We start from the raw sequence: 27,920 nt of genomic DNA on the forward strand, positions 1-27,920 counted from the left end.
ATTCTTTATGAATAAAGGGGCACAAGCGTTAAATCAAAAAGCACTGTTTAAACATACAAGTTGCACAATTATGGATGAGGGCGGGTGGCCACTCAAACCATATACTAAACAAGTGGTATAAGAGAGGCCACTCGAACAGTGGTTAGGCCTAGGGCCTAGGGAATCGCTGGGAGCAGTCAGGACAAGCAATGCTGAAGTCGGGAATGGCCCTCGGGATTCGGGAGATGTGCGGAAAGCGCACGCATGCACCAATGTTAACCAATGGTGCGTAAAAGTCAAAGAGTTAAAGTTTAAGGACACTTCCGCTGAACCTAGAGGAACAAAACTTAACACACAGACCCTAGAGGTGTGCACCAGTGTGGGGACACCGGCGGAGCAAAGTTACCTCACCCACAGGAAGTGGGTGCACAGGGTCGAAGTGGCGTCGGGTTTTGACACGCAGGCTCTTGGTGCTTGGAGCTGAAAGGGCTGCAGGCGGGTTAAAGATGAAGTGTCCGGTGGAGTCCAAGGGTGGACTCAAGTTGTAGAGTACCTGAAAGCAGAGGGGACAGAGTCTGGGTCACTCAGCAGTGACCAGGGTGGAACCAGGACGGAACCAGGCAATGTCGGGCGCAATCAGGTGGTCGTCGAGGAGCTTCTCTCCGCTGTCACGTGGGCTCTGGGGCATCTGCGACGTCCAGGAGCAGGTCACGATCTGTCCCACGCAGGCTCTCACCGTCGGTGCAGTCGGCTTCAAGTTTGGAGCAAACAAGCCTTGGTAAGAGCAATCCACGCAGGATCGGAAGATTGCTTCTCACTCGGACCAGGAAGGTCAGAGTCGGAGCTCCTTTTCAGGGGAGCTGGTGTGGATCTGGAGCAACCAGATTCACGAGTCTTCTTAGGTAGTTCGTCGGCACAGGGACCACAAGCCAGCTGGCAAGTGACCGGGCCAACGCGTTGAGCCAAATCGTGCCAAAGGGCCCCACGCAGCACTCGTCGAGTGTGGAGGGCTGAACTTCGGCTCAGGAGTAGCTCAGGGTGGGGGCTTCTCAAACCCCTGTGTACAGCTTCGAGGGTCACTCGTGGGCTGCACGGTCAGCGTCTCGTGGTCAATTCAAGATGGCGTGCCCCACGCTTCCGGTCGCCTCCACGGGTCTCAGCTTTGCAGGGACTGTGGATCGGGCTGTTAGAAGCTGGGCAAGCTTGATCTCGTCGATCTCAGTCGCTCGAGTTCCGGCGGGAACTGCAACTAAGTAGACGTCGAGGGCTGGATGGTGCCTGCTGCTGCAGGGTGGCCACTCCTTGACCACAAGGGAGATTCTTCGGGCTTCCACGTTGAAATGGAGGGCGAAGGGTCCAGAATATCGTTTCAAATGTTTCTTCCAGGAAATCTGATGTGCATTGGCACTGCTCCCAGTCTTATTCGAATCTGGTGGGCGTGATTACCTGCTAGGTCCCCTCCTATGGGTGGGACCCAGGAAGTGGGTGGATACACCCCCTTCCTTTGATCCAGGCCGCCCTGGCACGAGGGCTGGAGTGCCCCAGAACCGGTTTGGCCGGATTATGCAAGGGGCAGCCTTGTGCGCCCCAAGCAGTGTCTGGTTTCTTTCAAACCTCCCTGCTACAATACACTATCTCCTGTCTGGAGGGCGGTGACACCCTCCTGTGACAGGAAACCCTTTGTCCAGGACCCATTTGGTCGAGTTTCGGTCGACTGCAGGGGTCCAGACATTTGTCTGTGGCAGAGGCATCCATTTTGTGGATCTTAAGGCCTTTGGAGAAATCAACCGCATTAAAGTGAAGTAACATGTCTTACCCCTCTAGAGGGGTGGAATGCCATCCCCGTCGCCAGAACTGGCGAGGGGATGGTATTCCAAAGCGTATGACACCTTACACGACATGTTTCGATAAAGCCAAACCAAAGTTGCTAAATAACCGCGAGGATTATAAGGCACTTAATAGTATATGGTATGGCATTATCCTGAAACAGCTTAGGGATTTGTTCCCGACGGCTGCAGACAGGCTCAGCTCATGCTAGAGCTCCATCTCACATAAAACCATGCACCCAGCCTCCAGGATTGGTGAGGCCTGACTATAGGAGTGGCTCACAGGTTTACATGTGTCCAGATATAGGTTTAGACATAGGTATACTATATCCAAGCAAGGGGTGTGTACACCACCTTACCCCAGCTGAGTGATCAGCCAGTTGTGTCAATTTAAGAACCAGCCAGGGGTGGCAAAAGATATGCTGCAGCCCCTGGTAGGCCTTAGTGGCCCCTATGCCCTGTGCACCTATAGTGCATTCTACAGGGGCTGACAAGGAGTCCATTTCCAATTGGTATGTGCCTATAGCACATGTGTCATTAATTTAGTGAGAGAACAGCAGGCTGGGGGTCTGATCAGCAGGCCCACAGCCTCAGTAGTCGAAAACCAGTGAAGCAAAAAGCAAAAATTTGGGGTGACCATAGGATAGCAGACCCTACTCTCCTACACTCTTGGCTTGCTGTTTCTCACTTAATGTAGTGCCATATCCGGTCACATTCCAACCTACATATGCAAGTATTTCATCATCCGGGGTATCTTCGTAAGAAGTTACTTCCTTGATCATGTCAACTATACCCTTGACTAGGGCGCTAGTCTTGAGGTTGTCTTTTACAGAACGTAGGGGTTGGATTTCTCGTGCATATATGAATATTGTCCTATATGCCCATACTGACCCATTGCGACTAAATGGCAGGACCAAATAGGGGATACCTCTATCCGTGGTGTGGGGCATGAGACCACACACCCAACAGTTGGTTGTGTTCATTACAAGTTGGTGTTGCTGTAATAACTGAACGAAGGAGTTATTAATGAACTCTAATCTCCTATTTGATTCGTGGTCAGGCAAAGGGTGGAAAGAATGAGAGGAAACAGTAGGAGGAGGTGTGGGTGATGTAGTGGGCGCAAATGTCACATGAAAAGAGAATAAAACATAGCTTATCAAAAAGACCATTACGCTAAATAGCATAAAAATACACATTATTATAAAAATTTTCTTCCTTATTGTTTTCAAAAGTCTCTGCTTAAAGTTCATTTGTTTGGCAGGTCTCTCCACATCAGGAAACTCCATCCTCTCTAAGGTGCTGCCCGCGGCGGTAGGTTGTTTCTGCTAAAGGATGCTTCCGTCAGTCTAGGGTAGCTCCCTTGGACCAACTGGAACCAGCGACCTATCGTCGTCAGCTGCACCCAAAAGTCTTTAATCAACCGCGACCCTAGCAGCGGAACCCGGATGGCGATTCGAAAAAAACAAAAATAAGCAAGTTACCTAGATGGGAGAATCTGCACTTTCAAAAATAGGATTTGGGGAAAAACACACATTTTTATTAGTCCACAGGTTTTTCTCTCGGATCATAAAATAAATCACTTTTACTTTAGTCTGTTTTTCTTGGTCGCAAATGGTAGTGTCTTTTCCCGGGTACTGTCTGGTCCAGAAATAGTAGCTCAGGTTCCACAGAGTTCAATTGTTCTGGTGGTGGCGCAGTTTCTGAAAAAATGTTCCCACTTTCGCAATCAGGATTGGCTTCTTTCACACGTTCATCAGTTGTGCGCTCTGAGTCAGTGCCTCCTTTTCGGACCCATTGGTCATGTGGCAGAGGGAAGGGTATTTTCTTACAATGGATCCCGTGGACCCAATTGGCCTTCCCCTCCACTCTAACAGTCGACCTTGTAGACAGGAGGACGAGGTGAGGCCCGGTCCATCTGGGCTGGTCGTTTCTTGTTCTTTGGAAATTGCGGACAAGCACCCAGGAACCGGGGTCAATGGTGTGACCCGGTGTCTCAGAGACCGGAGGCAAGGTGTTGTGGACCTGTTGATATAAAACACGCAATTTAGCCGTCAATTCATACAAATAGTCAAGCAAAATGGGGTGTTGCAGCTCGCTAAACTTCGTGGGCCTAGGCACTCCCCATATGTTGGCTGGCCGACCAAAGATTATTTCATAGGGGCTGAGTTTCATTCGCGAATGCACAGTCATTCTGGTGGATAGGAGTGCTAAGGGTAGAGCGTCAGGCCATTTAAGACCTGTGCTCGCTTGGATTTTGGCCAATTTAAGTTTAAGCGTGCCATTGTAACATTCCACTAATCCAGCTGATTGGGGGTGATTTGCAGCGTGGAACTTCTGCCTAATGCCTAGCCCTTCACACACTCTTTTCATCACACAACCCACAAATTCACTTCCGTTGTCCGACCAGATCATTCTAGGCATTCCGAACCTGGCGAAGAACTCTTTCACAAGGGCTTTCGCTGTGGACAAGGCAGTATTGTCCCTTAGGGGATAGGCTTCTACCCATCTTGAGAAGGCACAAACAACCACGAGCACATATTTTAAGTTGTTGCACCTCTCCATGTGTATGAAATCTAGCTGCAAAACCTCGAACGGATACGTAGGAGGTGCAAAATGACCAGCTGGAGTTGGGGTTCCCCTACCAGGATTGTGCTTCAGACATACCATGCAATTCTTGACAACATTCTCTGCACACTTGGGAATCCCTGAATCCTTCCACACTGGGGCCAACAACTCGCAAATCCCTTTCGCGCTGATATGGGCCATCCCATGAGCCATTGTAACCACTGCAGGCACATATGCATCGGGTAACAACCATCTCTGTTGCTTTGTCGATTCAATCCAACAACCATTTGCATCCATTCTCCCTGTACTTTCTCTCCACATGCTTAACTCTTTCTCCGTGGCCTCAGCTTGGATGGACTTCACACTTTCTATCGTGTCTTCACATATTCCAACATCACCCGTCCATCTTTTTGGGCTCGCAACATACATTCGGCTCATCATATTCTTTGCAGTTTCCTTAGCAGTTTCATCAGCAAATGCATTTCCACGACCAACATCATCAATCACTTTCTTGTGTGCACTACATTTCACGATCGCTACTTTCAGGGGCAACGTCAGTGATTCAAGAAGCTCATTCACCAACTGACCATGCTGAATCTTAGCTCCATGCGAAGTTAGGAACCCACGTTCTCTCCACAATCGTCCAAAACTGTGAGCCACTCCAAAAGCATACTGACTGTCGGTATAGACAGTCACTTTCATTCCTTTGGATAACACACATGCTCTCGTCAGTACCACGAGTTCAGCGGCTTGAGCTGAACCATGTGGTATTCGCGCAGTTTCAACGATTGTGTGCAAAGTTGTGACAGCATATGCTGTAGTCACGTTACCATTTGGGAGTTTAAAGCATGAACCATCCACCCATAATGTACCATCACATTCAGCAAGAGGAGTGTCGGATAAATCAACTCTCCCTTTCGTCTCTTCCTCTGTTCTGAGGAAACAATCGTGCTGTTCTGAAGCATCCGATTCCTCTGTAATTGGTAACAATGGCTATGTTCAAGGTACTGCACCTTTTTATGTGCACATGGCTCGCTAGTAGCGTCAATTCATAACTGGACAGTCGAGCACTAGTTAAGTGCTGTGTCTTGGTCCTATTTAACAACGTGTCTACTGCATGCGGGACCATCACGATTAGTGTATTATTCATTACTAGACCTGCAGACTGTCGAATAGAAACAGCTGCTGCTGCTGTGGCCCTTAAACAACTTGGCAATGCTCGTGCTACCGGATCCAAAGTTGACGAAAAATAGGCGCATGGCCGCTGTCTATCTCCGTATAACTGAGTCAGCACAGACAATGCACAGCCCTCCTTCTCGTGGACATATAATGTAAAAGGCTTACTGTAGTTGGGGTTACCTAACACAGGGGCCGAACATAATGCTGTGCGTAATTCGAAAAAACTTTTCTGACATTCTTCCGACCAAGGAATGGGATTGGGTGTATTTGTACACGTTAGTGCCAATAAGGGTTTGGCTAATAACGAAAAATTTGGAATCCACTGTCTACAGTACGATGTAATGCCCAAGAAAGCGCGTACTTCTCTCTGCGTTCTTGGCACATTCAATTTAGCTATTGCCTGAATTCTTTCTGGGGTCAGTTTCCTTCCCTCCTTCGATAAGAGATGACCTAAGTAGGTCACTTCTTGTCGGCAATATTGGAGCTTGGAAAGTGACACCTTGTGGTGCAGATCACATAGATGACGCAGTAATGTCAACGTGGCCATTTTACAGGTTTCTCAGTATCCGCAGCGATGAGCAAATCGTCTACGTACTGTACGAGAGTGGAACCTTTGGGCAAAACCATTGCGTCAAGCTGACTTTTCAGAGCTTGACTATATATTGAGGGGCTTTCACAGTAGCCTTGAGGGGCGCGTTTAAAGCGGAAGCTGCGACCACCTAAACTGAAGGAAAAAATATCCCTGCTTTCCTCAGCAATCGGGATACTGAAGAAAGCATTCTTCAGGTCAATCACCGAAAACCAGGATGCAGAGGCTGGAATCATAGTCAATAATGTTGTAATGTCGGAGACAACTGGGAATTGTGGCACCACTATCTTATTTACTTCCCTAAGATCAATCACGAATCTATACACAGGTGGCTGAGAAGGGTCAGTTCGTTTTAAAACAGGCAGAACAGGACTATTGCAAACATTGCCTCGTGTTTCTTCAATTACGTCTTTTTCAATCAACTCGTAAACAATCGCCAGCAAAGCTTTTTCGCCCTTATTGGATATTCTGTATTGGGGAATTCGTGGCATTTTGACATTCGGTTTTAATGTTACAACATATGGTGGAATTTCTAAAAGACCTACATCATTCGGACCAGTAGCCCAAAGAATATCTGGTAGAAGTGCCAATTCTGCTGGAAGTGCATTTCTCGACAAATACATGGGAGAAACCACTTTCTTACCTAAAGTAAGTTGTACTCCTGAGGGAGAACAGTACAAAGTCGCATACAATCTTTTTAGCAAATCTAATCCTAGCAAATTTTCACCACAACCTGTTGTCAAAATAAGGGGTGCTTCGAATTCACAAGGACCAACAGAAAGAGATAAAGGGTCAGAAATCGGATTTCTAACCGGGGCGCCAGAAAAACCTACGGAAACGTTCATTTCGCCAGACAAAGGTGCGCCAGGGAGTTTGGAGTGCATAATAGAACTCTTTGTAGCACCAGTATCCAACAGAAAAGGTTCTGACACACCCGATGTAATCACCTCAACGTAAGGTCCACTCTGATCTACTGGAACTGAAACAACTCCCTCTCCTTGTCTAAGGCTGTCCTAGCAATCATTATTCTCCCACTGCTCATTTTCTGTGTAATACTCATCAACGTAGTATTGAGCTGTCCTGTCAGATACGTTATTTTGCTGGTCAAACCTGTTCATAGAGTTTTGTGGTGGAAGGGGACGTGCGTCCTGAGGGGCGTTTCCACGCCCTCTACCTCTAGGCGCTTGCTGACTACCACGACCTCTTACGCCAGAAATCCCATTTGCACGTTGTGGTAGGGCAGGACAGTCATATTTGTAATGACCCTCTTGTTTGCAGTATAAACACTGGTTGGGGCCTACGCGGTTTTGATTGTAATCGAATCTCTGCAAGTTTTTCTGAGGCTGCTGAAAAGTGTTCTGGTAGGGATTCGGACCATTATTATTTTTATTACCACCACCACGTGGCGGATAGGCTTGCTGTAGCAAAACCTTCGTTTTGAGTTCTCTAGTTTTCTTTTCTACTTTATCTTTCTCATCTTTGTCTCTATTCTCGTAGTACTGTGCGGTAGCTAATATCTGGGCTGAAGATGAGACTGCCCAAGAACTTTCCGAATCTTTTAATTTCCTACACAAGTCTGGAAGTAGATTGTGCACAAATTTATCGACAAACAATCTCTGACCACCTTCTGTGGTCATATCTTGACCGCTGTGGTCAATGAATGTTTCTTCAAATCTGGTGAAGAAGTCTGACACAGTTTCTTCTTTCTTTTGCTTGCATGCAGATAACTTATCCCAATTTACGCGTATTGCAGGCATTATCGTTTTCATGTAATCTACTATTCTACCAGGTAGTTCCGCTATCAGAGGCTCAGGCTTAGCACCACCAACTTGTCGTGCGTCTGCAGCAGTAATATTAGCCCACGTGTCACCTAATTCCTGGTCATGATCTACATGACGAATTTTTCCCCATAACGGCTGTGGAACAACGTTCCCAAATAACATATCGATATCGGCCAAATTCATTATACATGACCCAGCAGTTTGCGACAATTCTTTATAGTACCCTGCAGGATTTTTACGCGGATCTGGTAGTGTTTGTTTGAGTGCTAAAACTTCAGCTCGCTTCCATGGAACATGTACCCATACGCGGTGAAAGTGGGGCAGGACAGGTGGGACAGCTGTCGCGTCACCCTCTCTCCACTGTGGGGGAACTTCTCTCATAGGGTATTGTCGTGCCTTTTTCCTACTAGATGCACTAGACTCCGATGGTGACCCAGAACTGCTTCCCTTACTTCGATATGATAATAGCATTTCAACTGCCTTTTCCACATCGGGACCTACAATCATACCCTCTCCAAACTTAAATCGTACACGACACATCTCTAGCGGGATGCATTCTTGATCATTGTCTTCTAAATCCTCGCCAAGAAAGACACACATCTGTTCGAACACATATCTCTGTGTCGCTGCTTCCCATTGATGGAAGACTTCCATGACAGACTGTAAATCATATTTTGCAGTGTCCATGACCCATTTCCGAGCTAAACCATTCAGGGAATCTCTCTCTTGATAATCAGGCAGTTGACTTCGCAACTGTCTTCTACTTATGTTAGGGGTCGTAGCAGGCGACCCGAAAAGAGGTAAAAGAAGATTAGTAACAGTGCTGGCCATTTTCTGCCGAAGGGAAGGTGAAACTGAAGGACAAGCAGATGCAAAAACGGGGTGAGATAAGGCGGGGGTAGAGATGGCAGAAGAGGTATCAGGAATAATAGATGTGGTACTAGGCAAAATCATAGAGGGGGCATTAGGAGATGTAGAAAGCACTGTAGGCAAAATCGTAGAAAACACAGGTGAAACAGAAGTGGTTGGTGGGCCTGGAGGAGGCTGCACCGAAGAAGTAGGAGCCAGCTGAAGAACAGCTGGTGGGTGCTGTGGAAGAGTCAGAGGCGCAGCTTGTGCAACTAAAGGTTGCGGGGGTGCTGTAGCATTCTGCGCATAGGGGGGTGGCGAAGTTAATAATTGCGACATTAATTGGTCTTTTTCACGCTCTTTTGCTGTCCCTTGCTGAAGAGACGGCAAAACTGGATAACACTTATCTATTGCCATTTTACGTTGCCTGTGCAACTGCTCATTTATCTGCTCTTCCTCATTATCTTTAAACTGCACGGCAGCTTGCATTACTGAAAGTCCCCCTTCTCTCTTATTTTTCTTAGCTAATTTAATTTCTTTTTGTTTGGCTTCGTTGCGCCATAAGCGGAAAGAGTCAAACATCGCCGGCCGGGCTTTCTTTTTGAAGAGTTTAACTTCAAGGTTGTCTAAGATTTCAGAATCAAAGCTACCATATTGGGGCCATTTTAAAACACCGTCTTTCCTAGTGTATTTAATCCATACCTCGTTATAAACGATGGGGCCTACCCCATGTTTAACGTATAGCTCGTAAGTCGGAGTTCCAACTGGAGGAACCGGACATGAGTCCTCCAATCGGGAGTCCCTATTATTACTACCAAGACAAAACCAATTCCCGAGTCTAAGACAAGGCATCCTCGCTCTCTAGTCTAGTTCCAAAACTTCAAAGGATTTATCGATTACGATATTTCTCGTGAATACACGAGTCCTTCGGTTATGGTGCTTGCAAGAACCAATAAAAACCTTATGTATCTCCAAGATACCACAAAGTGAGTCCAACTAAGGACTGGGAGACGCTCCACTTATACTTAACTGAAAAATATCGATGGCTTCACCAGAAGACTCGTCTCAGCGTTTCGCTCTACCGAAAATTTCAAGGGTCCAACATCAGGGCGATAGCCAGGGCAGCAGTCCTTGTAGCCGTCGGGAAGCGGGGAACCTCGCAGTAAAGACCTTCGGACCACGTCGACATGCAGGGGTCGATGAGGTGGTGGGCCCTCCTCCGGAATTTTGACACGAAGCTCCTCACGATCTTCAGGCTGATTGGTACCACTGGAATCGCCCCACGTTGGGCGCCAAATGAGGTACTGGGTTTTTAAGAACCGGTACCGAACCTACAGAACCGGTAACCCAGCGGTGCCAGGGGATCAACACCCAGAGACCTCGGGTTCTCCTGAGTCAGACCTACAGAAACTTCAGAGTCTTCCAGGTGAAGTCAAAGATTAGTTTATTGGCTGCAACCAAGGTGACAGGGTCCTAGAAGTACAATACCAGTATATTCAGGAGACTGCACACTTTCACGAAGTTAGGCTTCTCTTCTTATACACAATATTCAGCCTTGGGCAAAACATTCCTTGGATTCGTGGTATTTCATTTATGGTTACTGATTACAAAAGAAAAGCAGAGTCATGATGACATGTACATATTTCACGTCGTGCGGCCCATAACAAATCATCCGGCAAGGCCCAACATTTCATCAGATATCGCTGGACCCCTAATAAAAATGGTCACCTCCCTGTCATAAAGCAAGTGAGGAAAAGGAGTGGAGAAAGATGTGAGCGAGATATGGCAGGTGTGCGCGCTGAAATGGTTTTATGGCTGGTTGGGCCTAGATGCTATCTTGCTCGGCCACTGGGAGGGAACTGACCTAACGAGTTCGGCCTGGGGCAATGGTTCTAACTTGTACTGGGGTCAGAGAGAAGTCGATTAAGGAGTATGTGTCCTTGTGGAATCAAATTCAACTGGATTAAGGCCTATGTAAAGGGCAACATGCAGCTAAGGGTTTAGAAGGTAAATGACGATTTCGAGGTGAAATCGTCACTCGAATACGCCGAAAATACATGTACTTGATGTACTCGTCATTCTCGGTCTTTTGATACCAAATTCGTCCTGTTTCGACAAAGTTTTTATTCTCGAGTCCAGTACTATTATATGAATCCAGATTTTTCAGAACCACAGAGTGAACTAAGACCCTGAGGACGTCCCCCCGGCGATTCTGACTTGGAATCCAGTGCCCAAGGACCCTCCTCGATGACCCAGACGACGCCTGCAGCCTCAGGACAAAGGACCCCTCCGACCGAAACCAGCAGGTGGTAAGATTCCCAGACCTCAAAAGACACCCCTGCACCCGGCTCCCCACGGCCCCCTGTGCCCAATTTCTGGGTGCTTACCTATCCTCCAAGATCCCAACTTACTCCTCCAAGTGATGGTCGCTCTAGAGGATCCTCTGTCCCTGAGCCTGCAGCCTTTGTTCCCTTTTCAAGATCTCTATTGAATAACATTGAGCGCCCGATGGCCCAAAGGCACCCTGCAACCAGCCGCCCGAGTGCCCCTGGCAGTGCAACCTTTGTCCCTATCTACTTCCCCATTTGTCCTGAGCAAGTAACCCAGAGCCCGCTTCCACAACCGCGTGGCCTGCTAGCCAGCAGCCACCAACCGAAGGCCCCCTGCCTCTCATGGGATAAGATTGAGTCTAACTACCTCTGCACCCGGCTGCCCCTGTGCCGCTGAGGGTGTACCAACTGTACCTACCTGACCCTGGGGGACCCCTGAGTCTATGCCCAGAATCTTAACTTCACCAGTCGAGTACTCACCTGAAAACCGATAACTCACTTTCCTTCTATTGGATAACATTGACTGGTTTGACTCGAAAGATTTTCTAAGTGTGAAGTTTTGAAACTTTAAAATATTCATCTAAAATCAGCCGAATAACAAATTCCGAAGTACTCACCTGTAATCAGGAGAGAAGCCAGTACTGTACCTTTTAGCCCAGTACTGAACCGCAAAAGTAATCCTAACCGTGTTTACTAGTAACCTGAATTTTCTTCCATAGGAAACCATTGACTGTTTTTCTCTGAAATGTCTTCTGTCTACTTTTGAAAATTACAAATATTCCTTAAAAATCGTACCAAATACTGAAACGTAATTACTTACCTGTCTTAGGTAGAGACCCGAATACTGAACTTAGGAGTACAGTCCTGGATTACAAAAGTAACAAGAACCTACTTTACCTGTGACTTGAATTTCCTTCCATTGGATAACATTGCTAGTTTTTCACTGAAAAGTTTCTGTCAACTTTTAAAATACCGTTATATTCTTTAAAAATCATTGCAATAACTAAAACGTTTTTACTAAACTGTTTTCAGCTTAGACCTCAGGACTGAATCTAGGATCCAGACCTGAAGTTACAAAAGTAATCAATAAAGTAATCAGCTGCATTTATGTAGAAGAACACATTGAGGTCAATGTTAAATTGTGTTTAGAATTGTGTTGCCTACTGCAATCCCTGTACCTATTGTGTTTACAAAGTTTATTGCCTCTTTGTAAAGTAATTACCTGAGATCACTCATATTGAGAAAAGTATATTTTGACACCTGTTGGTTCTAAAAATAAAACAACTATATCTTTTGATACAAAACAATTGGCCTGGAGATCAGTCCTTGAGTGTGTGAAACCTTTTGCTGACTGAGTGTGTACAACATATCCTTTACACTGTCCTCTGGTACTGCCTTACTGCTTGACCAAGCTAGCACTTTAGAGAGTAAGGTCAGCCCCGACTTTAACCTCTGTTATACCTCTGGGGATTGTGGATTCTATACACCCTGTACCTTACTTTGGTCCAGCATATATAGAGCCACTTTCTCACACAGACGGTATTCGCAGTGCTGCATTAGGTGAAATGAAATTAAATGAAATGAAAAACATATTTACAGAGCGCTAGCAGCTGCCCTGAGGCGTCCAGGCGCTAAAAATTACCATCAGTGCTCAAGAAAAAAAGGAGTGAGTCAACACTATTGATTGAACAGAAGAGTTTTAAGTTTCTTACTGAAACTCAGAAGGTTAGAATCTGCTCTAAGATGAAGTGGTAGAGTATTCCATATTTTTGGGGCTTTATATGCGAAGGAACGACCTCCGGCCCTCGCTCTATGAATTCTTGGGATTTGGGCTAGAAAAGCATGTGAAGATCGTAGAACTTTGGTGGGTTCATATGGCGATACCAGCGGGTGATTGATCTCTGGACCTGATTTCCAGTACGCCTGATGTGCAATGCACAGAGATTTAAACTTGACTCGCTCCCTGATGGGGAGCCAGTGTAATGATCTTAGACCAGTTTTTATTGAAGTTCTCCGGGGGGTGCCAAGTAAGGTGCGAGCAGCACAATTCTGAGTGCGTTGTAATTTTTGTAGGGTGTATTCCGGCGCCCCAAGGTACAGAGCATTGTTAAAGTCTAGGCGGGATTGAATTAAGCCCTGAATGACTATCTATCTTGCCTCAAAGGGGAGAAGTGGTAGGATTTTCTTTACCGTCCTTAGGAGGCCAAAACAGGTCGCAGAGACTTTAGTTGCCTCCATGTCGAAGGTCAACGATTTGTCTATCCACACCCCCAGGCTTTTGATGTTGTCTCTAGGGGTGGGAGCTGTGCCCATGCTCAGAGGCCATGACATCTCCAAGGTGGAAAGAGTTGGAGGGCCTAGAAGCATCAGCTCAGTTTTATCATCGTTGAGCTTCAGACATGATTTAGTCATCCAGCTCTTGACATGCTCGAGACAGGTTGTTAGGTTGGACTGCGGTAGTGGGGTACTCCTTTGTGCAAGAGAGACCACTAGCTGGGTATCGTCCGCATAGGTGATGATGTTAATACCATGCGGACGTACTATTCCAGCCAGCGGTCCCATATAGGCGTTAAAGAGCGTAGGGCTCAATGAAGAACCCTGCGGAACCCCACATCCCAGAGAATTCTTCGAGGAGACCGATGTGCCTTCAAAGACCTGGAAGGTTCGGTCTGATAGAAAAGACCTGAACCACTCCAGGGCTTCTCCCGAGATTCCCATATCGAGGAGGCGGTCCAGAAGTATTTTATGGTTGACCGTATTGAAGGCGGCACTCAGGTCAAGGAGGATCACTGCCACTGACCCTCCCTGATCGAGTATCCGCCTAGTCTCTTCTGTCACTGCCAACAGGGCTGTCTCCGTGCCGTGTTTTGGGCGAAAGCCAATCTGGGAGGTGTCGAGCAGATGGTTATGCTCGAAGAACTGGGTTACACTGATGTTGATGTGTTTCTCTAAGATCTTGGTAGCCCAAGGAAGCAATGATATTGGGCGATAGTTATTAAAATTAGTTGGGTCAAGGGTGTTTTTTTTTAACAATGCTCGGACCATGGCGTGTTTCCAGGACTGTGGAACTATCCTACCGTAATGGAAGAATTCAACAGCTCCATTAGATTGGGAAGAATGAGTTTGTTAACTTGGGTCAACATCTCAAGGGGGGCAGGGTCACAAGGTGAGCCTGATTTGATTTGGTTAATCAAGGTCTCAAGGGTGTCAAGGTGCAGCATTGGGAAGTGGTCCAGAGAGTTGTTATGGAGGGAGACCGCTGATGTAATCGATGGATTAGGTTTTTGCAAAGACGAATCAGTTTCTGGGTCAGGGAAGGAGAGATAGATTGTGTTCTTCCCTTAAAAAAAAGGCATTGGCCAGTTCCTCGCATCGAGAGGATGAGTTGTCATCAGCTGATAACCGTGATGGCAACCTGGTCAGTGTTTTCACAATCTGATAAATTTCTTTAGGCTTAGATTTTGCCAGTTTAATCTTTTCCGTATAATGTATGGATTGTTTATCTCTGATTTTGTTTTTGTAGTTCCTAATTGCTTCTCTGTAGGTCGCTTTATCTGTAGGCTCATAGGATAGGCGCCACTTCCTCTCTAGTCTTTTACAGAGGTGTTTTTTTTCCCTTAGATCTTCAGAGTACCAAGGGGCGGTTTTTTGTTTCCTTCTAGCACCGGAGGTTCGATAGGGAAATACAGAGTCCAAGGATCTTGTTATCCAGTTGTTAAACAGCTCATTGTTAGCGCAAGGATCAAGAGAGAGTGACGGATTAGTGGCAGTAAGATTGCTCATCCATTCGTCTGTTTTGATCTTTGACCAATTTCGGGTGGTACGAGAAAGGGAGGTAGAAGGTAAAATTTTGGGAATGGACCAAGTTAAGGAAATTAAAAAATGATCAGTCCAAGGAAGATGGCTAATATTGCCAACCTTTAGAGTTTTCCTATTGCTAAATACTGGGTCTAAAAGATTACCCTTGTTGTGTGTAGGTCCTGGCACCAATTGATCTAGTTGCATAGCAGCTAAACTGGTTGTGACTCCCATGGCAGTGGTGTCTAGCAAGTTATCAAAATGAATGTTAAAATCTCCCAGTAAGGTAAAATTAGAGGGGGAGGTGACTAATTCAGCTACAACAGTTGGTCGATCCGTCAGAATTTTTTTTATGGGACCAGGAGGACGGTAGATAAGGATGCCAGCGAAGCTATTGTTAGGTGTAAATTCAATGACAAAAGGGAAACTTTCACAGTCCGCAATGGACTCCGTTAGGCAGCGACATGTGTAAATGTCTTTATAAATGATAGCCAGCCCTCCACCTTTGCCTTGTGGTCGATCTAACCGGGCTATCTGATAGCCGGGAATGAGGGCTTGCACTATATCAGGCTGGAAATCTTGGGTAAGCCAGGTTTCAGTTAAAAATACTGCATCCGGCATATGTTCCTCTAACAACAGCGACATCTCCAGACTATGCTTGGCCAGAGATCGACAGTTAAGGAGAAACATTTGGTAGTCCTTAGAATCCAATTGGGTGAGGTGGTCAATTAGCTCAAGTTTACAGTGAGGACATACATGGGGGGTTTCTAGAGGGGGGAAGTGATGAGGGCAGCCATCGGGAATGGGAGGACAGGATCGAAGTAGAAAGTCCTTATTATAAGCTAGCCTTTGTGGTTGGGGCAACCAGGGGGGGTGGCCCCTGGTCCCGGTTGGGCGCAGACGGGCGCAGACAGGCTTGCCTTTGGCGCGCCCGCCCGCTGCGCGGACGAGATGACATAGGGAATTTATAGGGTGTTTAGGAGGGTGGGAGGCGTCCTGCAGCTAGAGTGTAAATCCCTTACCCCTCTCAATATGGTGGCTCTCAGTGGCGGTAAGCCCTATTTCTATCTCTCTGCGCCAGCTCCTACTCGGCTGCGCAGGAATCGGTAAAGGCGATTTTCTGGCTAACAAGTGATCTATAAGTTCTAACAAGTAAGTACTCTACTTGAGAACATGCGGCGATTTAAAATATCGTGATGACAGTAATGTGGAAAATAAAAGTAGCAAGGTAGCTGAGAGAACCCCCGGCTTCCGCCTCAGGGGAGAGAAAAAACAGCACGGTAGCAATCAGCGCGCTGTTAGGAATGACAGGATTTAAATACTGCGGGAGGGTGGTACATGAAGTAGGCTGATGCCGATAAGGCACTTGACTCCCTGGAGTAGCCTTTTATGATCGAAACGTTTAGGCGGCTTGGTATGTCAGATCTCGTATGAAGCTGCTGGACACACAGCTTGTGGCCTGCATGTACGTAAATGGGCTCAACTCCGATGCCGTTCAGATCGCCTGGGGCACTGGGCTTAGTGTTATAATTTCTGATGTCTTTGTCTCAAACTGGAGGATCGCAAATTTGAATCCTGGTTGGTGCACTATGAATAGTGACTTGTATATTTTTACTGTGCTGCCACCACACAGGCAAACTGACCCAGGAGTTACAAGTTAGCCGTGGCGGCTACAGGCCATTGCTTACATTGATGGCCCCACCCAGGTCTCTGGCCCTCTGGACAGCTATCTAAACAGAGGCCATGCCCTTTTGAGAAGCTGGTGACCCCAGTGCTTCTTCGAACAGTTCTTTTATCGTGGCTCTCCATTTTACGCGACCAACTCTCACCCCAATGGCCTCCTCAAATGGTGCGATGTTTGGGTGACATTCGTTCCGCGAAGTCCTGGAGCGTTCATAAAGCACAAGCCCGAAACCCATCAGCCTATATCTTTCAGGATCAAGACCTAACGAGAAGAATAAACGCAGAATTCAAATGTTTTGATAGAACAATGTCATAGTCACAGTTTGATGCACTGTAGTCGTTCGCCGTATTAGCAGGTCTTTTGTAATTAGGCGCTCCTACCTGGAGACGGTGGGTATGTGGTCACTATTAATAAGGGTTATTGTCCGCCATTGCAGATACACTGTCTACTTCGGCTTTTCCTTAACCTTTGTGTTGTTCTAAAAGTACCAGTAACCTTTATAAGGCAAGTTGGTAAGCTTTATAATGTTGTCTATCAGTTGTAGCTTTATCCCCTTCTCGTAAAATATGCAAACCAAACTTGAAATAAGTACACTTTGTTGTGAGAATAGCTATTGTTGCCGCTGATTTCTTTTATTGCAGCACAGCAATGCCTCTATTATGAATCGAACATTGATTATTCGAATAGTATTGATTTAATTCCAGAGTGACTTTTGGACCATTAAGGCGATAAATAATACATTGACCTCATATTTGTGTTGAATCAGTTTATCCTGTTAGAGTCCTGTTCTTCGTCGTCGTTTTCTAGTGAGCGGCCATGGCTCTAGAGGATCATAGGGCTCTGCCCCTCCTTTTGCTTCGATAGGTCAACTTGAATATGAGAAATATGGAAAGGTAGAAATGCCGCATCACCTGTGGATAACTGAACCTCCTCCCGCTCTTCCAAATGCCCATCCGGTCACAAATAGCATCCTGGGCCCCAAAAGGACAACATCATGCCAGATGCCATGTAATGTTGCAAAAGGGGGGAAAAGAGTAATATGCACACATCTGCTGCGGGGATATGTCAGGTAAATTATTGGTTGTGATGGATTCTCTATAAGTACTAAATGACTGATCTCATTGAATATTAAATTATATGAATCAACGTTTGTTTACCTGATCTGCGCTTATAATGTAAAGGATGGGGCTTACATTGAACCCCTCGTTCTGTTTTACACAAAAGCCCCAGATGGAGCTGCATCTTACAGAACTTTATCTACTTTAAGAAGAACTAAAGACTTGCTTTTTAAAGTTGTCTTTCAGGGCCAGAACCAGGCTCTGTAAGCGGCAATAGTTTCAGGGAGATGGACAGATGCTATGGTGATAGGAAACCCCCCTCAACTCACAATAATGTTCCAATCTTCCAGGTTAGAAGAAACCAGAAGTGCTTGAACCAAGGGAGCTGTTGAAAGTGTCAAAGGTGACTTATGAACAGCGAGTAAAGACAGGATTTGGCATTTGAGATGATCTTAAGTGAATCGGAAAGAATGAGAAGAAGTGTGTAAATGGAGTTGCTTTTGTTGTATACTTCGTAAAGAGTTACTGGAAATTCTGCAGCCCAGCCTGATCCAGCTCTTTCTCTAAACTCTATTGTTGTTTAAATGAAATCTTGACCATATGCGTCTATCTTAAGCAAAACCTCAAGCACTTGGGTGCTCCGTGAGCACCTTTACTTTGCTAAGTTACTCTGTAAACACTGGTAAATCACCTCTTTTTCAGACATTAATAAGATGTCACCTAATCAACAGAACCTTTAGTTAAATATCTGTGTATGATGAAATATTTCTTGCTAATTTTTAAAGGCGGTAAAGAAGAAGAGGGAGATTTACTAATATATTGCGCCGTATTTGCATCACAGAAGTGGCACAAAAAAGCGCAAAATATTTTTTTCCTAATTTACTTTCTAGCGCTAAACTTTTTTAGCGCTGGAAATAATGTAAAAGTAATGTGAAGCAGCGCATAGCAGTGCTTCGCATTACTTCACACATTGGGACCTGCCAAGGGGGGGTGCATGGGCATTCCCGTGCAACCACCCAAGATTTCTCATGCTAAACCCATTTTACCAAAATCAGTAGATTGGGTTTAGTGTGAGAAAACTGCACCATTTTAAACAAGACACAAGGAAGGAGAAATGAATTAATTTATCCTTCCTTTTCTGACATTGCATGCGTGCTGCACTGTGCAACAAGCATCCAAAGTGGGAAAAGCCTTTCCTCGTGTCTGACATACTATTTTGTACAGGAAGGGTATCCTTCCTGTACAAAACCGATGCTGGACTCACACACACACCCTAGCGCTCTGGTGCTAAGGTGTGTGCATGGCGCACGGCTGCTGTAATCAGTGCCGACGCAAGGGAAAGGGAAGGAGAGAGCCATATCTTTGAAAATATGGTGCTCTCCTGTTCCCTTCCTGTCGCGCCACGCAGCGAAGCCTCGCGGGGGGAGGGCTGCGCTGCATTGTGTGGAGATTTGGTAAATCTCCCCCGAAATGTCTTTTACAACTATTGTGAATTCTCATTCCATTATGTTTTAATTTAGTAATTTTAAATATCTTTACATCCAACAGAAAACAAGCCTTGAATGTGTGAAATGACCATCAATAATGAAGCGAATGCTGTAAATCTTCATAATAGCAGAAATATTGAGCTACAGTATTCAGGAAACCATCAGCGCAGTCGGCGAAAGGGGAACCTGCACACAAACTGACAAATCCCGGATGAAGTATCAAGGGCAGTTCAGTGATTATAAGAGGCCGAACTGTACACCTCCACGCCACAAGACGAAGAAATGACCTTAAGAAAAATAAGGCAACAACAATAACGAACCACCTCCTGTATAAACAAGTGTCCAACACCAGCTTTGATCATCGGATCGGTATGATGTGATTACCACAGTGCTCTATTTTATAAAATGATGACAGGCCATCATTCCGTGCTCTAGGAGAATTGTAAACTCTTTCCTGACAAACCACAGTAACCAGAGAAGAGCACAACAGAGCGGAGCCAGACAACTGATGGGTAAAGGAAAGAGGAGTTCTTTTATCTACAATACAATAGACTGTCCTAATTTGCACCGGTCAGAAGGAAGATACATCTTTACCCGCAATCGTGCATAGCCATAATCCAATCTAAAGGCACAATCACCTACAAAGACACCTTCTACGTATTAGGAGTGTGGTAAATATTTGGTGGCTATTGCATTTTTTTGTTAAAACAGAAATAAAACATGCAAAATACTGCACACATATAAAGTGTGTGAGAAAAACACAAGTGCTTTATAAGCCATGTCGGCACATCAGGAAATACAGTCATGGGATATAAACAAATATATACCCGACCCACAGACACTAACCAAGAAAGAAGAATCATACACATGCAGCAAGAGCTTTAGTTTGTCATCACTACTCAAGCTTCATCAGCACACGTACACAGGACAAAAACCATTCAAGTGCAGTGAATGTGTCAAGAGCTTTAGTAGGTTATCAAGCCTTCAAAGTCATCAGCGAACACACACAGGGGAAAAGCCATTCAAGTGCAATGAATGTGGGAAGAGCTTTAGTTGGTTATCAAACCTTCAAAGACATCAGCGAACACACACAGGGGAAAAACCCTATCATTGTAGTGAATGTGACAGTAGTTTTAGCTGCTCTACAGCATTAAAGGATCATCAGCGAACTCACACAGGAGAAAAACCATTCAAGTGCAGTGAATGTGGGAAGAGCTTTATTCAATTATCAGGACTACAAAGACATCAGCGAATACACACAGGGGAAAAACGCTATAATTGTACTGAATGTGACAGTAGTTTTCGCTTCTCTACAGCATTAAAGGATCATCAGCGAACTCACACAGGAGAAAAACCATTCAAGTGCAGTGAATGTGGGAAGAGCTTTAGTCGTTTATCAAACCTTCAAAGCCATCAGCGAACACACACAGGGGGAAAACCATTCAAGTGCAGTGAATGTGCAAAATGCTTTAGTCAGTTATCACACCTTCAACGTCATAATCGAACACACACAGGGGGAAAACCATTCAAGTGCAGTGAATGTCCAAAGTGCTGTAGTCGGTTATCATATCTTCAAAGACATCAGCGAACACACACAGGGGAAAAACCATTCAAGTGCAGTGAATGTGCAAAGTGCTTTAGTTGGTTATCACACCTTCAAAGCCATCAGCGAACACACACAGGGGAAAAACCATTCAAATGCAGTGAATGTGCAAAGTGCTTTAGTCAGTTATCACACCTACAAAGCCATCAGCGAACACACACAGGGGAAAAACTATATGATTGCTGTGAATGTTTGAAGAGCTTTAGTCAGTTATCAACCCTACGAAAACATCAACAAACACACACAGGGGGAAAGCCACTCAAGTGCAATGAATGTGGGAAGAGCTTTAGTCGACGATTAGAGCTACAAAGTCATCAGCGAACACACAGGGGGAAAACATAGAAGGGCACTGAAAGTGTGAAGGGCTTTTGTCAATTTTCGATCCCACACAGCCCTCAGTGAATACTCTCCTTCATTTAACTCACATGGAAATAATCCTAGAGATGCAGAGATTCCGGAAAGAATTTAAGAACATCAAAAATAATATTGACCCGTCTAAGGACATAGACCAGAGCAGAACAGTGCAGTTATTGTGAGAGGAATGAATTACGGAAAAAGATCAAATTCAAATTATGTAGGACATTGAAATACCAATGATAGAAGACCTGAATAGCAGTAAAGAAGAAAAACAGATAACAGTATTTGCAGAATTATAAAAGTGTTTGTTTCCAGTGATTGTTCACTTCCGTACACATAGCAAAGTGACATGATGTACCAGGATACACAGTGGGAGACAAGCACAATGTGGATTAAAAAGAAACATTGTTGATTTTTATTTGGTGAAGAAGAGATACAAAGAAAAACATTCAATCGCACCTGACCACACTACCTGTAAAAGCAACACTGAACAATACTGGGACTAACAGCGGTATTTTCAGCTAACTTGTTGGATTAGTGATAAAACCTTTAAACCCAACACACCCAGAGTGGACATGTTGTCAGGGCTCTGGAGATGGAAGCTTCATTGGTAAAATGCATGTATTACTATTAACAAATGCCACTGCAGTGTATGTAATGAACTAAAGCGAAGCACAGGTGTTCAAGAAATAACCTATTTTCAGATATAAAAGAGCACATACCTTGTTTTTAAGTAACGTTTGGTGCATCTTTTACACACTGTTATCGGTAGATGGATCAGCTCGTGCCTCGCGCCTTATTACTAAGTGCGACCCATGACTCCTCTCCGACTTGGCGATGTGGTGAAATAGCGAAATCCCACATCAAAAGCATATATGTGCCAGGACAATCAGTTGCACTCCCAGCAACTCGTCTTCCACACTGATTGTCCCTTGTTCTCAAATGTTCTGAAGGATTTGTCATATGAATTACAGAAGTGGCAGTGACATTCATGAAGCTAAAGCTAACAGGAGTGTGTGGGAGATAGAGAGGGGGAGAGGGGGAGAGATAAAGAGAGCGAGAGAGACAAAGAAAGGGGGAGAAAAAGAGAGAAATGGAAGGAGGGGGAACAGCACGTTATTTGTACTCACCTAAAAATAGAAGAAGCAGCCGAATACATGCCAAAGTGTGACATCACCAGAGAAACGGGCTGAACACCTGTGAATTTATATGTTTATTTTTAACACCTATAGACCCATGTCATGCCAATAAACAGGGCACAAGTAAGGAAAATAGTGAAGGAGCCCATTATCATATGCAAATCACAGAGACGTCACATGTAGTGACATCACAAGAAGTGATGCCAGGCCCTTATAATAATGTTCACGTGAAAGGTTGACGGCCTGTTTTAAAAACAAAAGATAAGAAACATAAAATAATGTAAAAGTAAGTTTTTGGTTTCAGTTTTTATACATCATGTGTTTTTCCCACTTTTAGTTTGTAACTAAACTCGGAAATGACTGAAAGTGTAAATATTTTTGAACAGATATGTGGAACTTGGAAATTAAATTTTTAAACAGTTTTCAGTGAATAAATAAAATTTGCTTTTAATTTGCGCTTGTTTCCTGTCGTTATTCTTTAACCAGCCCCTAAGCCCCAAAGTGTTTCACATTTACAATGTATTAAGCAATAGAAGGGCTAATTTTGTCAAGTTCTCTGTCTCTCTCTTGCGCCACTCACACAAACAAACACTCAGAGGCCTGTGTCGGCAGTGCTGGGGCACAAAGTAACAATTACCAGTTGCAGACTAAGGATCTAGGTGGAACTGAGTCTCGTTTCTAGATAATAGTGCTGATAAAGCACTAGTGAAATTGAGTAATTTATGATGAATTGAAATGAGAGAAAGAGGAGAAGAGAGCGTGGTGCAGGATATATTAAAGAAAATGAAAAAAAGCGACACAAGACTTTACCCTGTTCTGTGTACTAGCACTTTACGTAAGCAAGTTGTGCTGTGCTTTGTGACAGGCTGTCACCCCCTTTGTATGTAAATGAGCTTCTGTGACCAGACACCCTAGGCTCCCATCTCTTCTAGCGCAGATGATAATGTGAGCACTGTAACGTAATCACAAACTAGGGCTTTATTGAGAAACAATCGGCTTCCAGGTCCCACAGCTGTGGTTATGTAGTTCTTTATTAGTTTTTTTTAATTTACTTTAATTTGCAGCAATTCTCCAGGTTACTTTTTCTCAGTATTACGCTTCAGGTCGCTCATAGCTCTCCATCAGTTAAATGTGAGGTTTGATGTAGGATTTGTTGTAAGTGTTCCTAGACCATGTTCCAATCCCTTTGTCCTCGATTTGTCGGCATGGGTTTTGTCCACACACTGGTCTCGGATGGGCCTTCTCAAGGTAGAAGGCGCTGTAATAGGAATAATAAATCAGACATATATGAAATTGTATGTAAACAAATGTGTGCCTTTCAGTTATCAGGCACCACCAGACTCACATCTACACATGGAATTGAGCACCAAACTAAAGTGACTCCTCCCTGAATAAATATGTGCCATCAGTAATCGGGCTGATCGTTCTACTGATGCTCACAGCAAATATAGTTTCTGGCATTGTGCACATTGGCGTAAATTTTAATTGGTGAAGTTTCACGCAGTTCCGCTGATGCGCACAGCTTATAAGGTTTGTGGATATCGTGCACTGTACGCAGATCACTGAAGATCACCCTTAAGTAGTAACTAGGTGAAAACATAGCTCGTACATCATGCAAAATGTCACTGCCCCTCCCTTCTTGTTGACATCTCCAGAAGTTCCTCCTCTCTCGTGGAAGAAGGTTTCCACACATTATGCTCGTGTCTGTGGCACTTAAGCGCAGAGAGGAAAGCCTCATTGTTAATGCATTGTTTGGGCTCTGAGGGACAAGAATTCTTTGAACACCTTCCTGAACTCTCTGATAGTGACTCCGACACTCTTAATGAATACGAGATCTGCTTCAAAAAGTTGGACTTGCACCACCTCCCCAAAGTGAGTAAAGTCCTTGAACAATATCACTTCGGGAGAAGGATGCAAAGGCAGGCTGAGTCGGTCGAACAGTACATAACTACCTTGCGCAAATTGGCTTCCACGTGCAATTTTGGTGCCGCTTTAGAGGATCGCTTAAGAGATTAGTTCATGTTAGGATGCACCCTCGACAAAACAAGACATGCCCTGTGGTAAAAAGACACACCATCTCTTCAAGAAGTGCTGACCATAGCCAAAAGTCATGTGTGTGTTGATATTATACGCAAAGACAGTACAGGTGATAAAAAGGAGAACATTAATGTCAAGGTGGTGGTGGATAGATTTGTTAAACCCACATTGAGCACCACTTCAAAGCCCTTTAACACAAAGAATTTTCAGAGGAAGTGCTTCATGTGTGGCAACTCTGGCCATATGGCCAGCTTTAACCCGTTGCGTGCGTCGGACGGCCCCCTAACGTCACAGTGGGCATGTGCGGAGGACGACTAGGGGCTGTCCGAACTGCACCCACTCATTAATATGCCCGCACAGCGGTGAAATTCGCGCCACAGTCAACAGGTTAAAGACTGCCCAGGTTGGAAGGCCATGTGCAAAACTTGTGAGAGAAAAGGTCACGTCTCAAAGAGCTGCAGAACGGGCCACAAGCATAAAAAAGTCAGGGAAGTTTATCTTTATGAAGAAGATTTAGAAGGAATCAATGTTCTCCCTGTCACAGGGAATGCTAGAGATGGCCCTCAGGAGCTAGTTTTGATCACTGATGCTCCAGTGAGCATGCTCTTCGACTTTGGGGCCAAGACACCGCTAGTCCCCAAAACATTTTATGAGTGTAATCTGCTGGGCAAACTCACCCTGTTGAAGCCAGACATTAGACCAAATGGTTAAGGTATGGTGACTATTGAGTTGCTGGGTTATTTCTGGGGCACGATTGACTTCAAAGGGAGAGTCATCCCTGGTAAAATCTATGTCTCGATGAAGAGGGACTTGCTCATAAGTTGCTTCCATCAACGTGATCTACATATCTGCCTTTATCCCAATGAGATCTGTCTGCCTAAAAGAATTACCACCAGTTAGGGTTGTTAGTAATGCTAATTGAGACTGGATCAAGGAATTCCTTGAGGTCTTTGCTGGTGAACTGTGTTTGTTTCAAAAACTATGTACATGGGATAAAGGTCAAATCTAACGCTGTTCCAAAAACAGCTAAGGTCAGAAATGCACCTCTGTAAGTAAGGGAGAGCATGAAAGTTGAATTAGGCAATCTCTTAGCCAAGTTTATCATTCAAGAAGTTGAAGCAACGTTGTGGGTCTCTCCTGTTGTTATGGCCCGCAAAGCCAATGGGGAGGCTAGGCTCTGTGTGAGCTTGAGGGAGCTCAACAAAGCAGTTATTGTTGATCATTATGCTTTCACCCACATAACTAAAATGCTGTGTTCTCTTGAGTGGGCAAGGCATTTTTTTCTTGGACTTGACCTCCGCCTATCACCAGGCCGGCCTTCACTCCTCTTCAGAACATTCAGAGCATTTACTCCTCTTCCCAGGACCTTACCTCCTGGGTAACACCCTTTGGTACCTTTAGGTTTCTAAGAATGCCTTTCGACTGATTTCTGCGGCCTCAGTTTTTCAGAGGGCGATGGAGGGCATTCTTGGAAGCCTTCAGGGTTTCAAGGTGTACCCAGATGATGTACTCATCTTTGGTGTGGATCTTGAGGATCATAATGGGAGGCTGAGGTCAGTATTGAAAAAGTTATGTGATGCTGACCTCACCCTTATTGCTGACCAGTGCAAATTTGATGTCAAAGAATTAGAGTACCTTGGGCATTTTGTGTCCGCTGCAGGCATCAAACCTAAACACCATTTGTAATTTGCACAACCCTTTGAACAAAGAAGAGTTTGTAAAGTTTCTCAGCATGGCTGAATTGTATCACAAGTACGTTCCGAACTTTGCAGGGAAAACCTCTTGTTTGAGGTTTCTTCTCAAGAAGGGAGGCACACTTGTTTGGTCCAAGGGCTGTGAGGAAGAGTTTGAGTGCATTAAGAAACATCTGAATGAAGCACCTTGTCTAGGAAGTTTTGACCCCACAAAGGAATCTTATCTCATCACTGATGCCAGCTCAAAGGGGTTAGGAGCAGTTATTTTGCAAAAGGTTGATGGGGAGGTTAAAACGATTATGTTCCTCTCTAGGCCCTTGAGGGGTGCTGAATGCAACTGTTCTGTTGTGGAGAAAGAAGCTCTGGGTGTTTCCTGGGCAGTGCGCAAGCTGAGAAAGGATTTGTGGGGGGAAAAGGTTCAGAATTCGTACTGATCACAAACCTCTTAGGGAGGTCTTCTCCAAGAAAGGCATTGACTCTGTCTCCCATGGGATACGGAAGTGGGTTGTGGCTCTACATTTCTGGCACACTGTCTGTCAAGACTGGTGGTGTGGAGTATGAAATGACAGATGATGTTGAGAGGTTTGCAGGTGAATAATTGGAGGAAGGAATTAATTTGTGTGTGATTAGCGAAGGGTTGATTTCAGAGAGAGAGTGGAGGGAACATCACATGATCGGTTTAGACTTGCAGAAAGTCCTCACCATGGTCAAAGGTGGTTAGTGTGAGAAGAAGGACTGTGAGGAGGTCCTCGAAGGCTTTTGGCAAGTTAGGGAAGATCTGGCAGGGGAGGATGGTCTCCTCGTGTGTGGTAGTAAGTTGGTTGCACCCCTTGCTCTAAATGATAAGCTAGTAAAGAGTGCTCACACCTCGCACATAGGCATTGCCAAGACAAAGCAAAGTCTCAGGTAAGAATATTGGTGGTCTGCCATGGATGTACATGTAGAGAGGTTGGTGCGTGAATGTGCGTGTTATGTCAGGATATTGAAGTGCAGGACTCAACCCACGGTTATTAAGGAACAGGCTACTGGTCCGTGGTGGACACTTTCATAGATATTTTGGGACCTGTGAAGTTGAAGATTCAGGATCTCTATTTGATCGTGTGTATTGATATGTTTTCCCATTGGCCTGATATCAAAGGTGGTTAATTCTGTTGAGTCTGGTGAAGTGATTGAGTTTCTAGAAGAGTTATTTGAACGTGAGGGTTTCCAGTTAACACTCTTGTCAGACAATGGTGTTCAGTTCACAACCTTAGTCATGGAAGAGTTTCTGAGTTCCAGGGGGATCAAGCATAAGAAGGCGTCCCTGTACCATCCACAAAGCAATGGTGTGGTGGAAAGGTTTGTCAAGGTTGTTAAAGAGACTCTGCAACAAGCTGTTGTCTGTGGTGAAAGTTGGGAGTGGGAGAATAGAGCGGAATCGGCTCTATTCTTGAGCCTTTGAGCCGCTATGTAGACTTCTTCCTGCAACCAATAGTCAAGAAACAGAGATCCTACTTGAAGGACACATCACATGCAATCACCACGTTCGAAGGTAGAGGGTTCAATCAGGCGACCCAATTTTTGGTCGCCTTAGACATTGAAGCCCTCTACACGAACATACCCCAAGATGATACCATAGAGGTAATTGCTTCGATTCTAGAGAAGGAAGACTTGAAAGGGGGCAATGGACATTTCATTATGTCCTGCATCTACCTCATTTTGAAAAGGAACCTTTTCCTCTTTAAGGATGAGCTCTTCCTCCAGACTAAGGGGACCAGCATGGGGCCACATGTGCCCCCAGCTTAGCATGTTTGTATGTGAGCAACTTCGAGGATAAGCATATCTATAATGAGGCTGCCCCGTATTTCGAGAATGTTTCCTGCTGGCACCGCTACATAGATGATATCATCTTCATCTGGAGCGGTGCCAGTGAGGATCTTGAGGGCTCTTTCGAATGGCTCAATCTCGGTGATCCCAACCTTAAAT

At 45.1% G+C, this 27,920-nt stretch overlaps 1 protein-coding gene and 1 pseudogene across 2 annotated transcripts in view; one reads left to right on the forward strand and one right to left on the reverse strand.

Moving 5' to 3' along the window:
* LOC144805607 (uncharacterized) overlaps positions 1-27,920 on the forward strand; it is a 177,898-nt pseudogene that overhangs the window by 24,288 nt on the left and 125,690 nt on the right. The window contains exon 3 of the transcript XR_013605555.1: positions 19,187-20,937. The product of XR_013605555.1 is annotated as an uncharacterized LOC144805607 (transcript). The remainder of the gene's footprint in view (positions 1-19,186; positions 20,938-27,920) is intronic.
* The window catches only part of LOC144805610 (uncharacterized), a 77,579-nt gene continuing 77,395 nt past the window's right edge, over positions 27,737-27,920 (reverse strand). The window contains 1 exon segment of the mRNA XM_078672133.1: positions 27,737-27,913. Coding sequence (XP_078528259.1) covers positions 27,737-27,913 — 177 coding nt within the window.

This window comes from Lissotriton helveticus (assembly GCF_964261635.1).
Source record: "Lissotriton helveticus chromosome 1_1 unlocalized genomic scaffold, aLisHel1.1 SUPER_1_unloc_16, whole genome shotgun sequence".
Classification (NCBI taxonomy): Eukaryota; Metazoa; Chordata; class Amphibia; order Caudata; family Salamandridae; genus Lissotriton; species Lissotriton helveticus.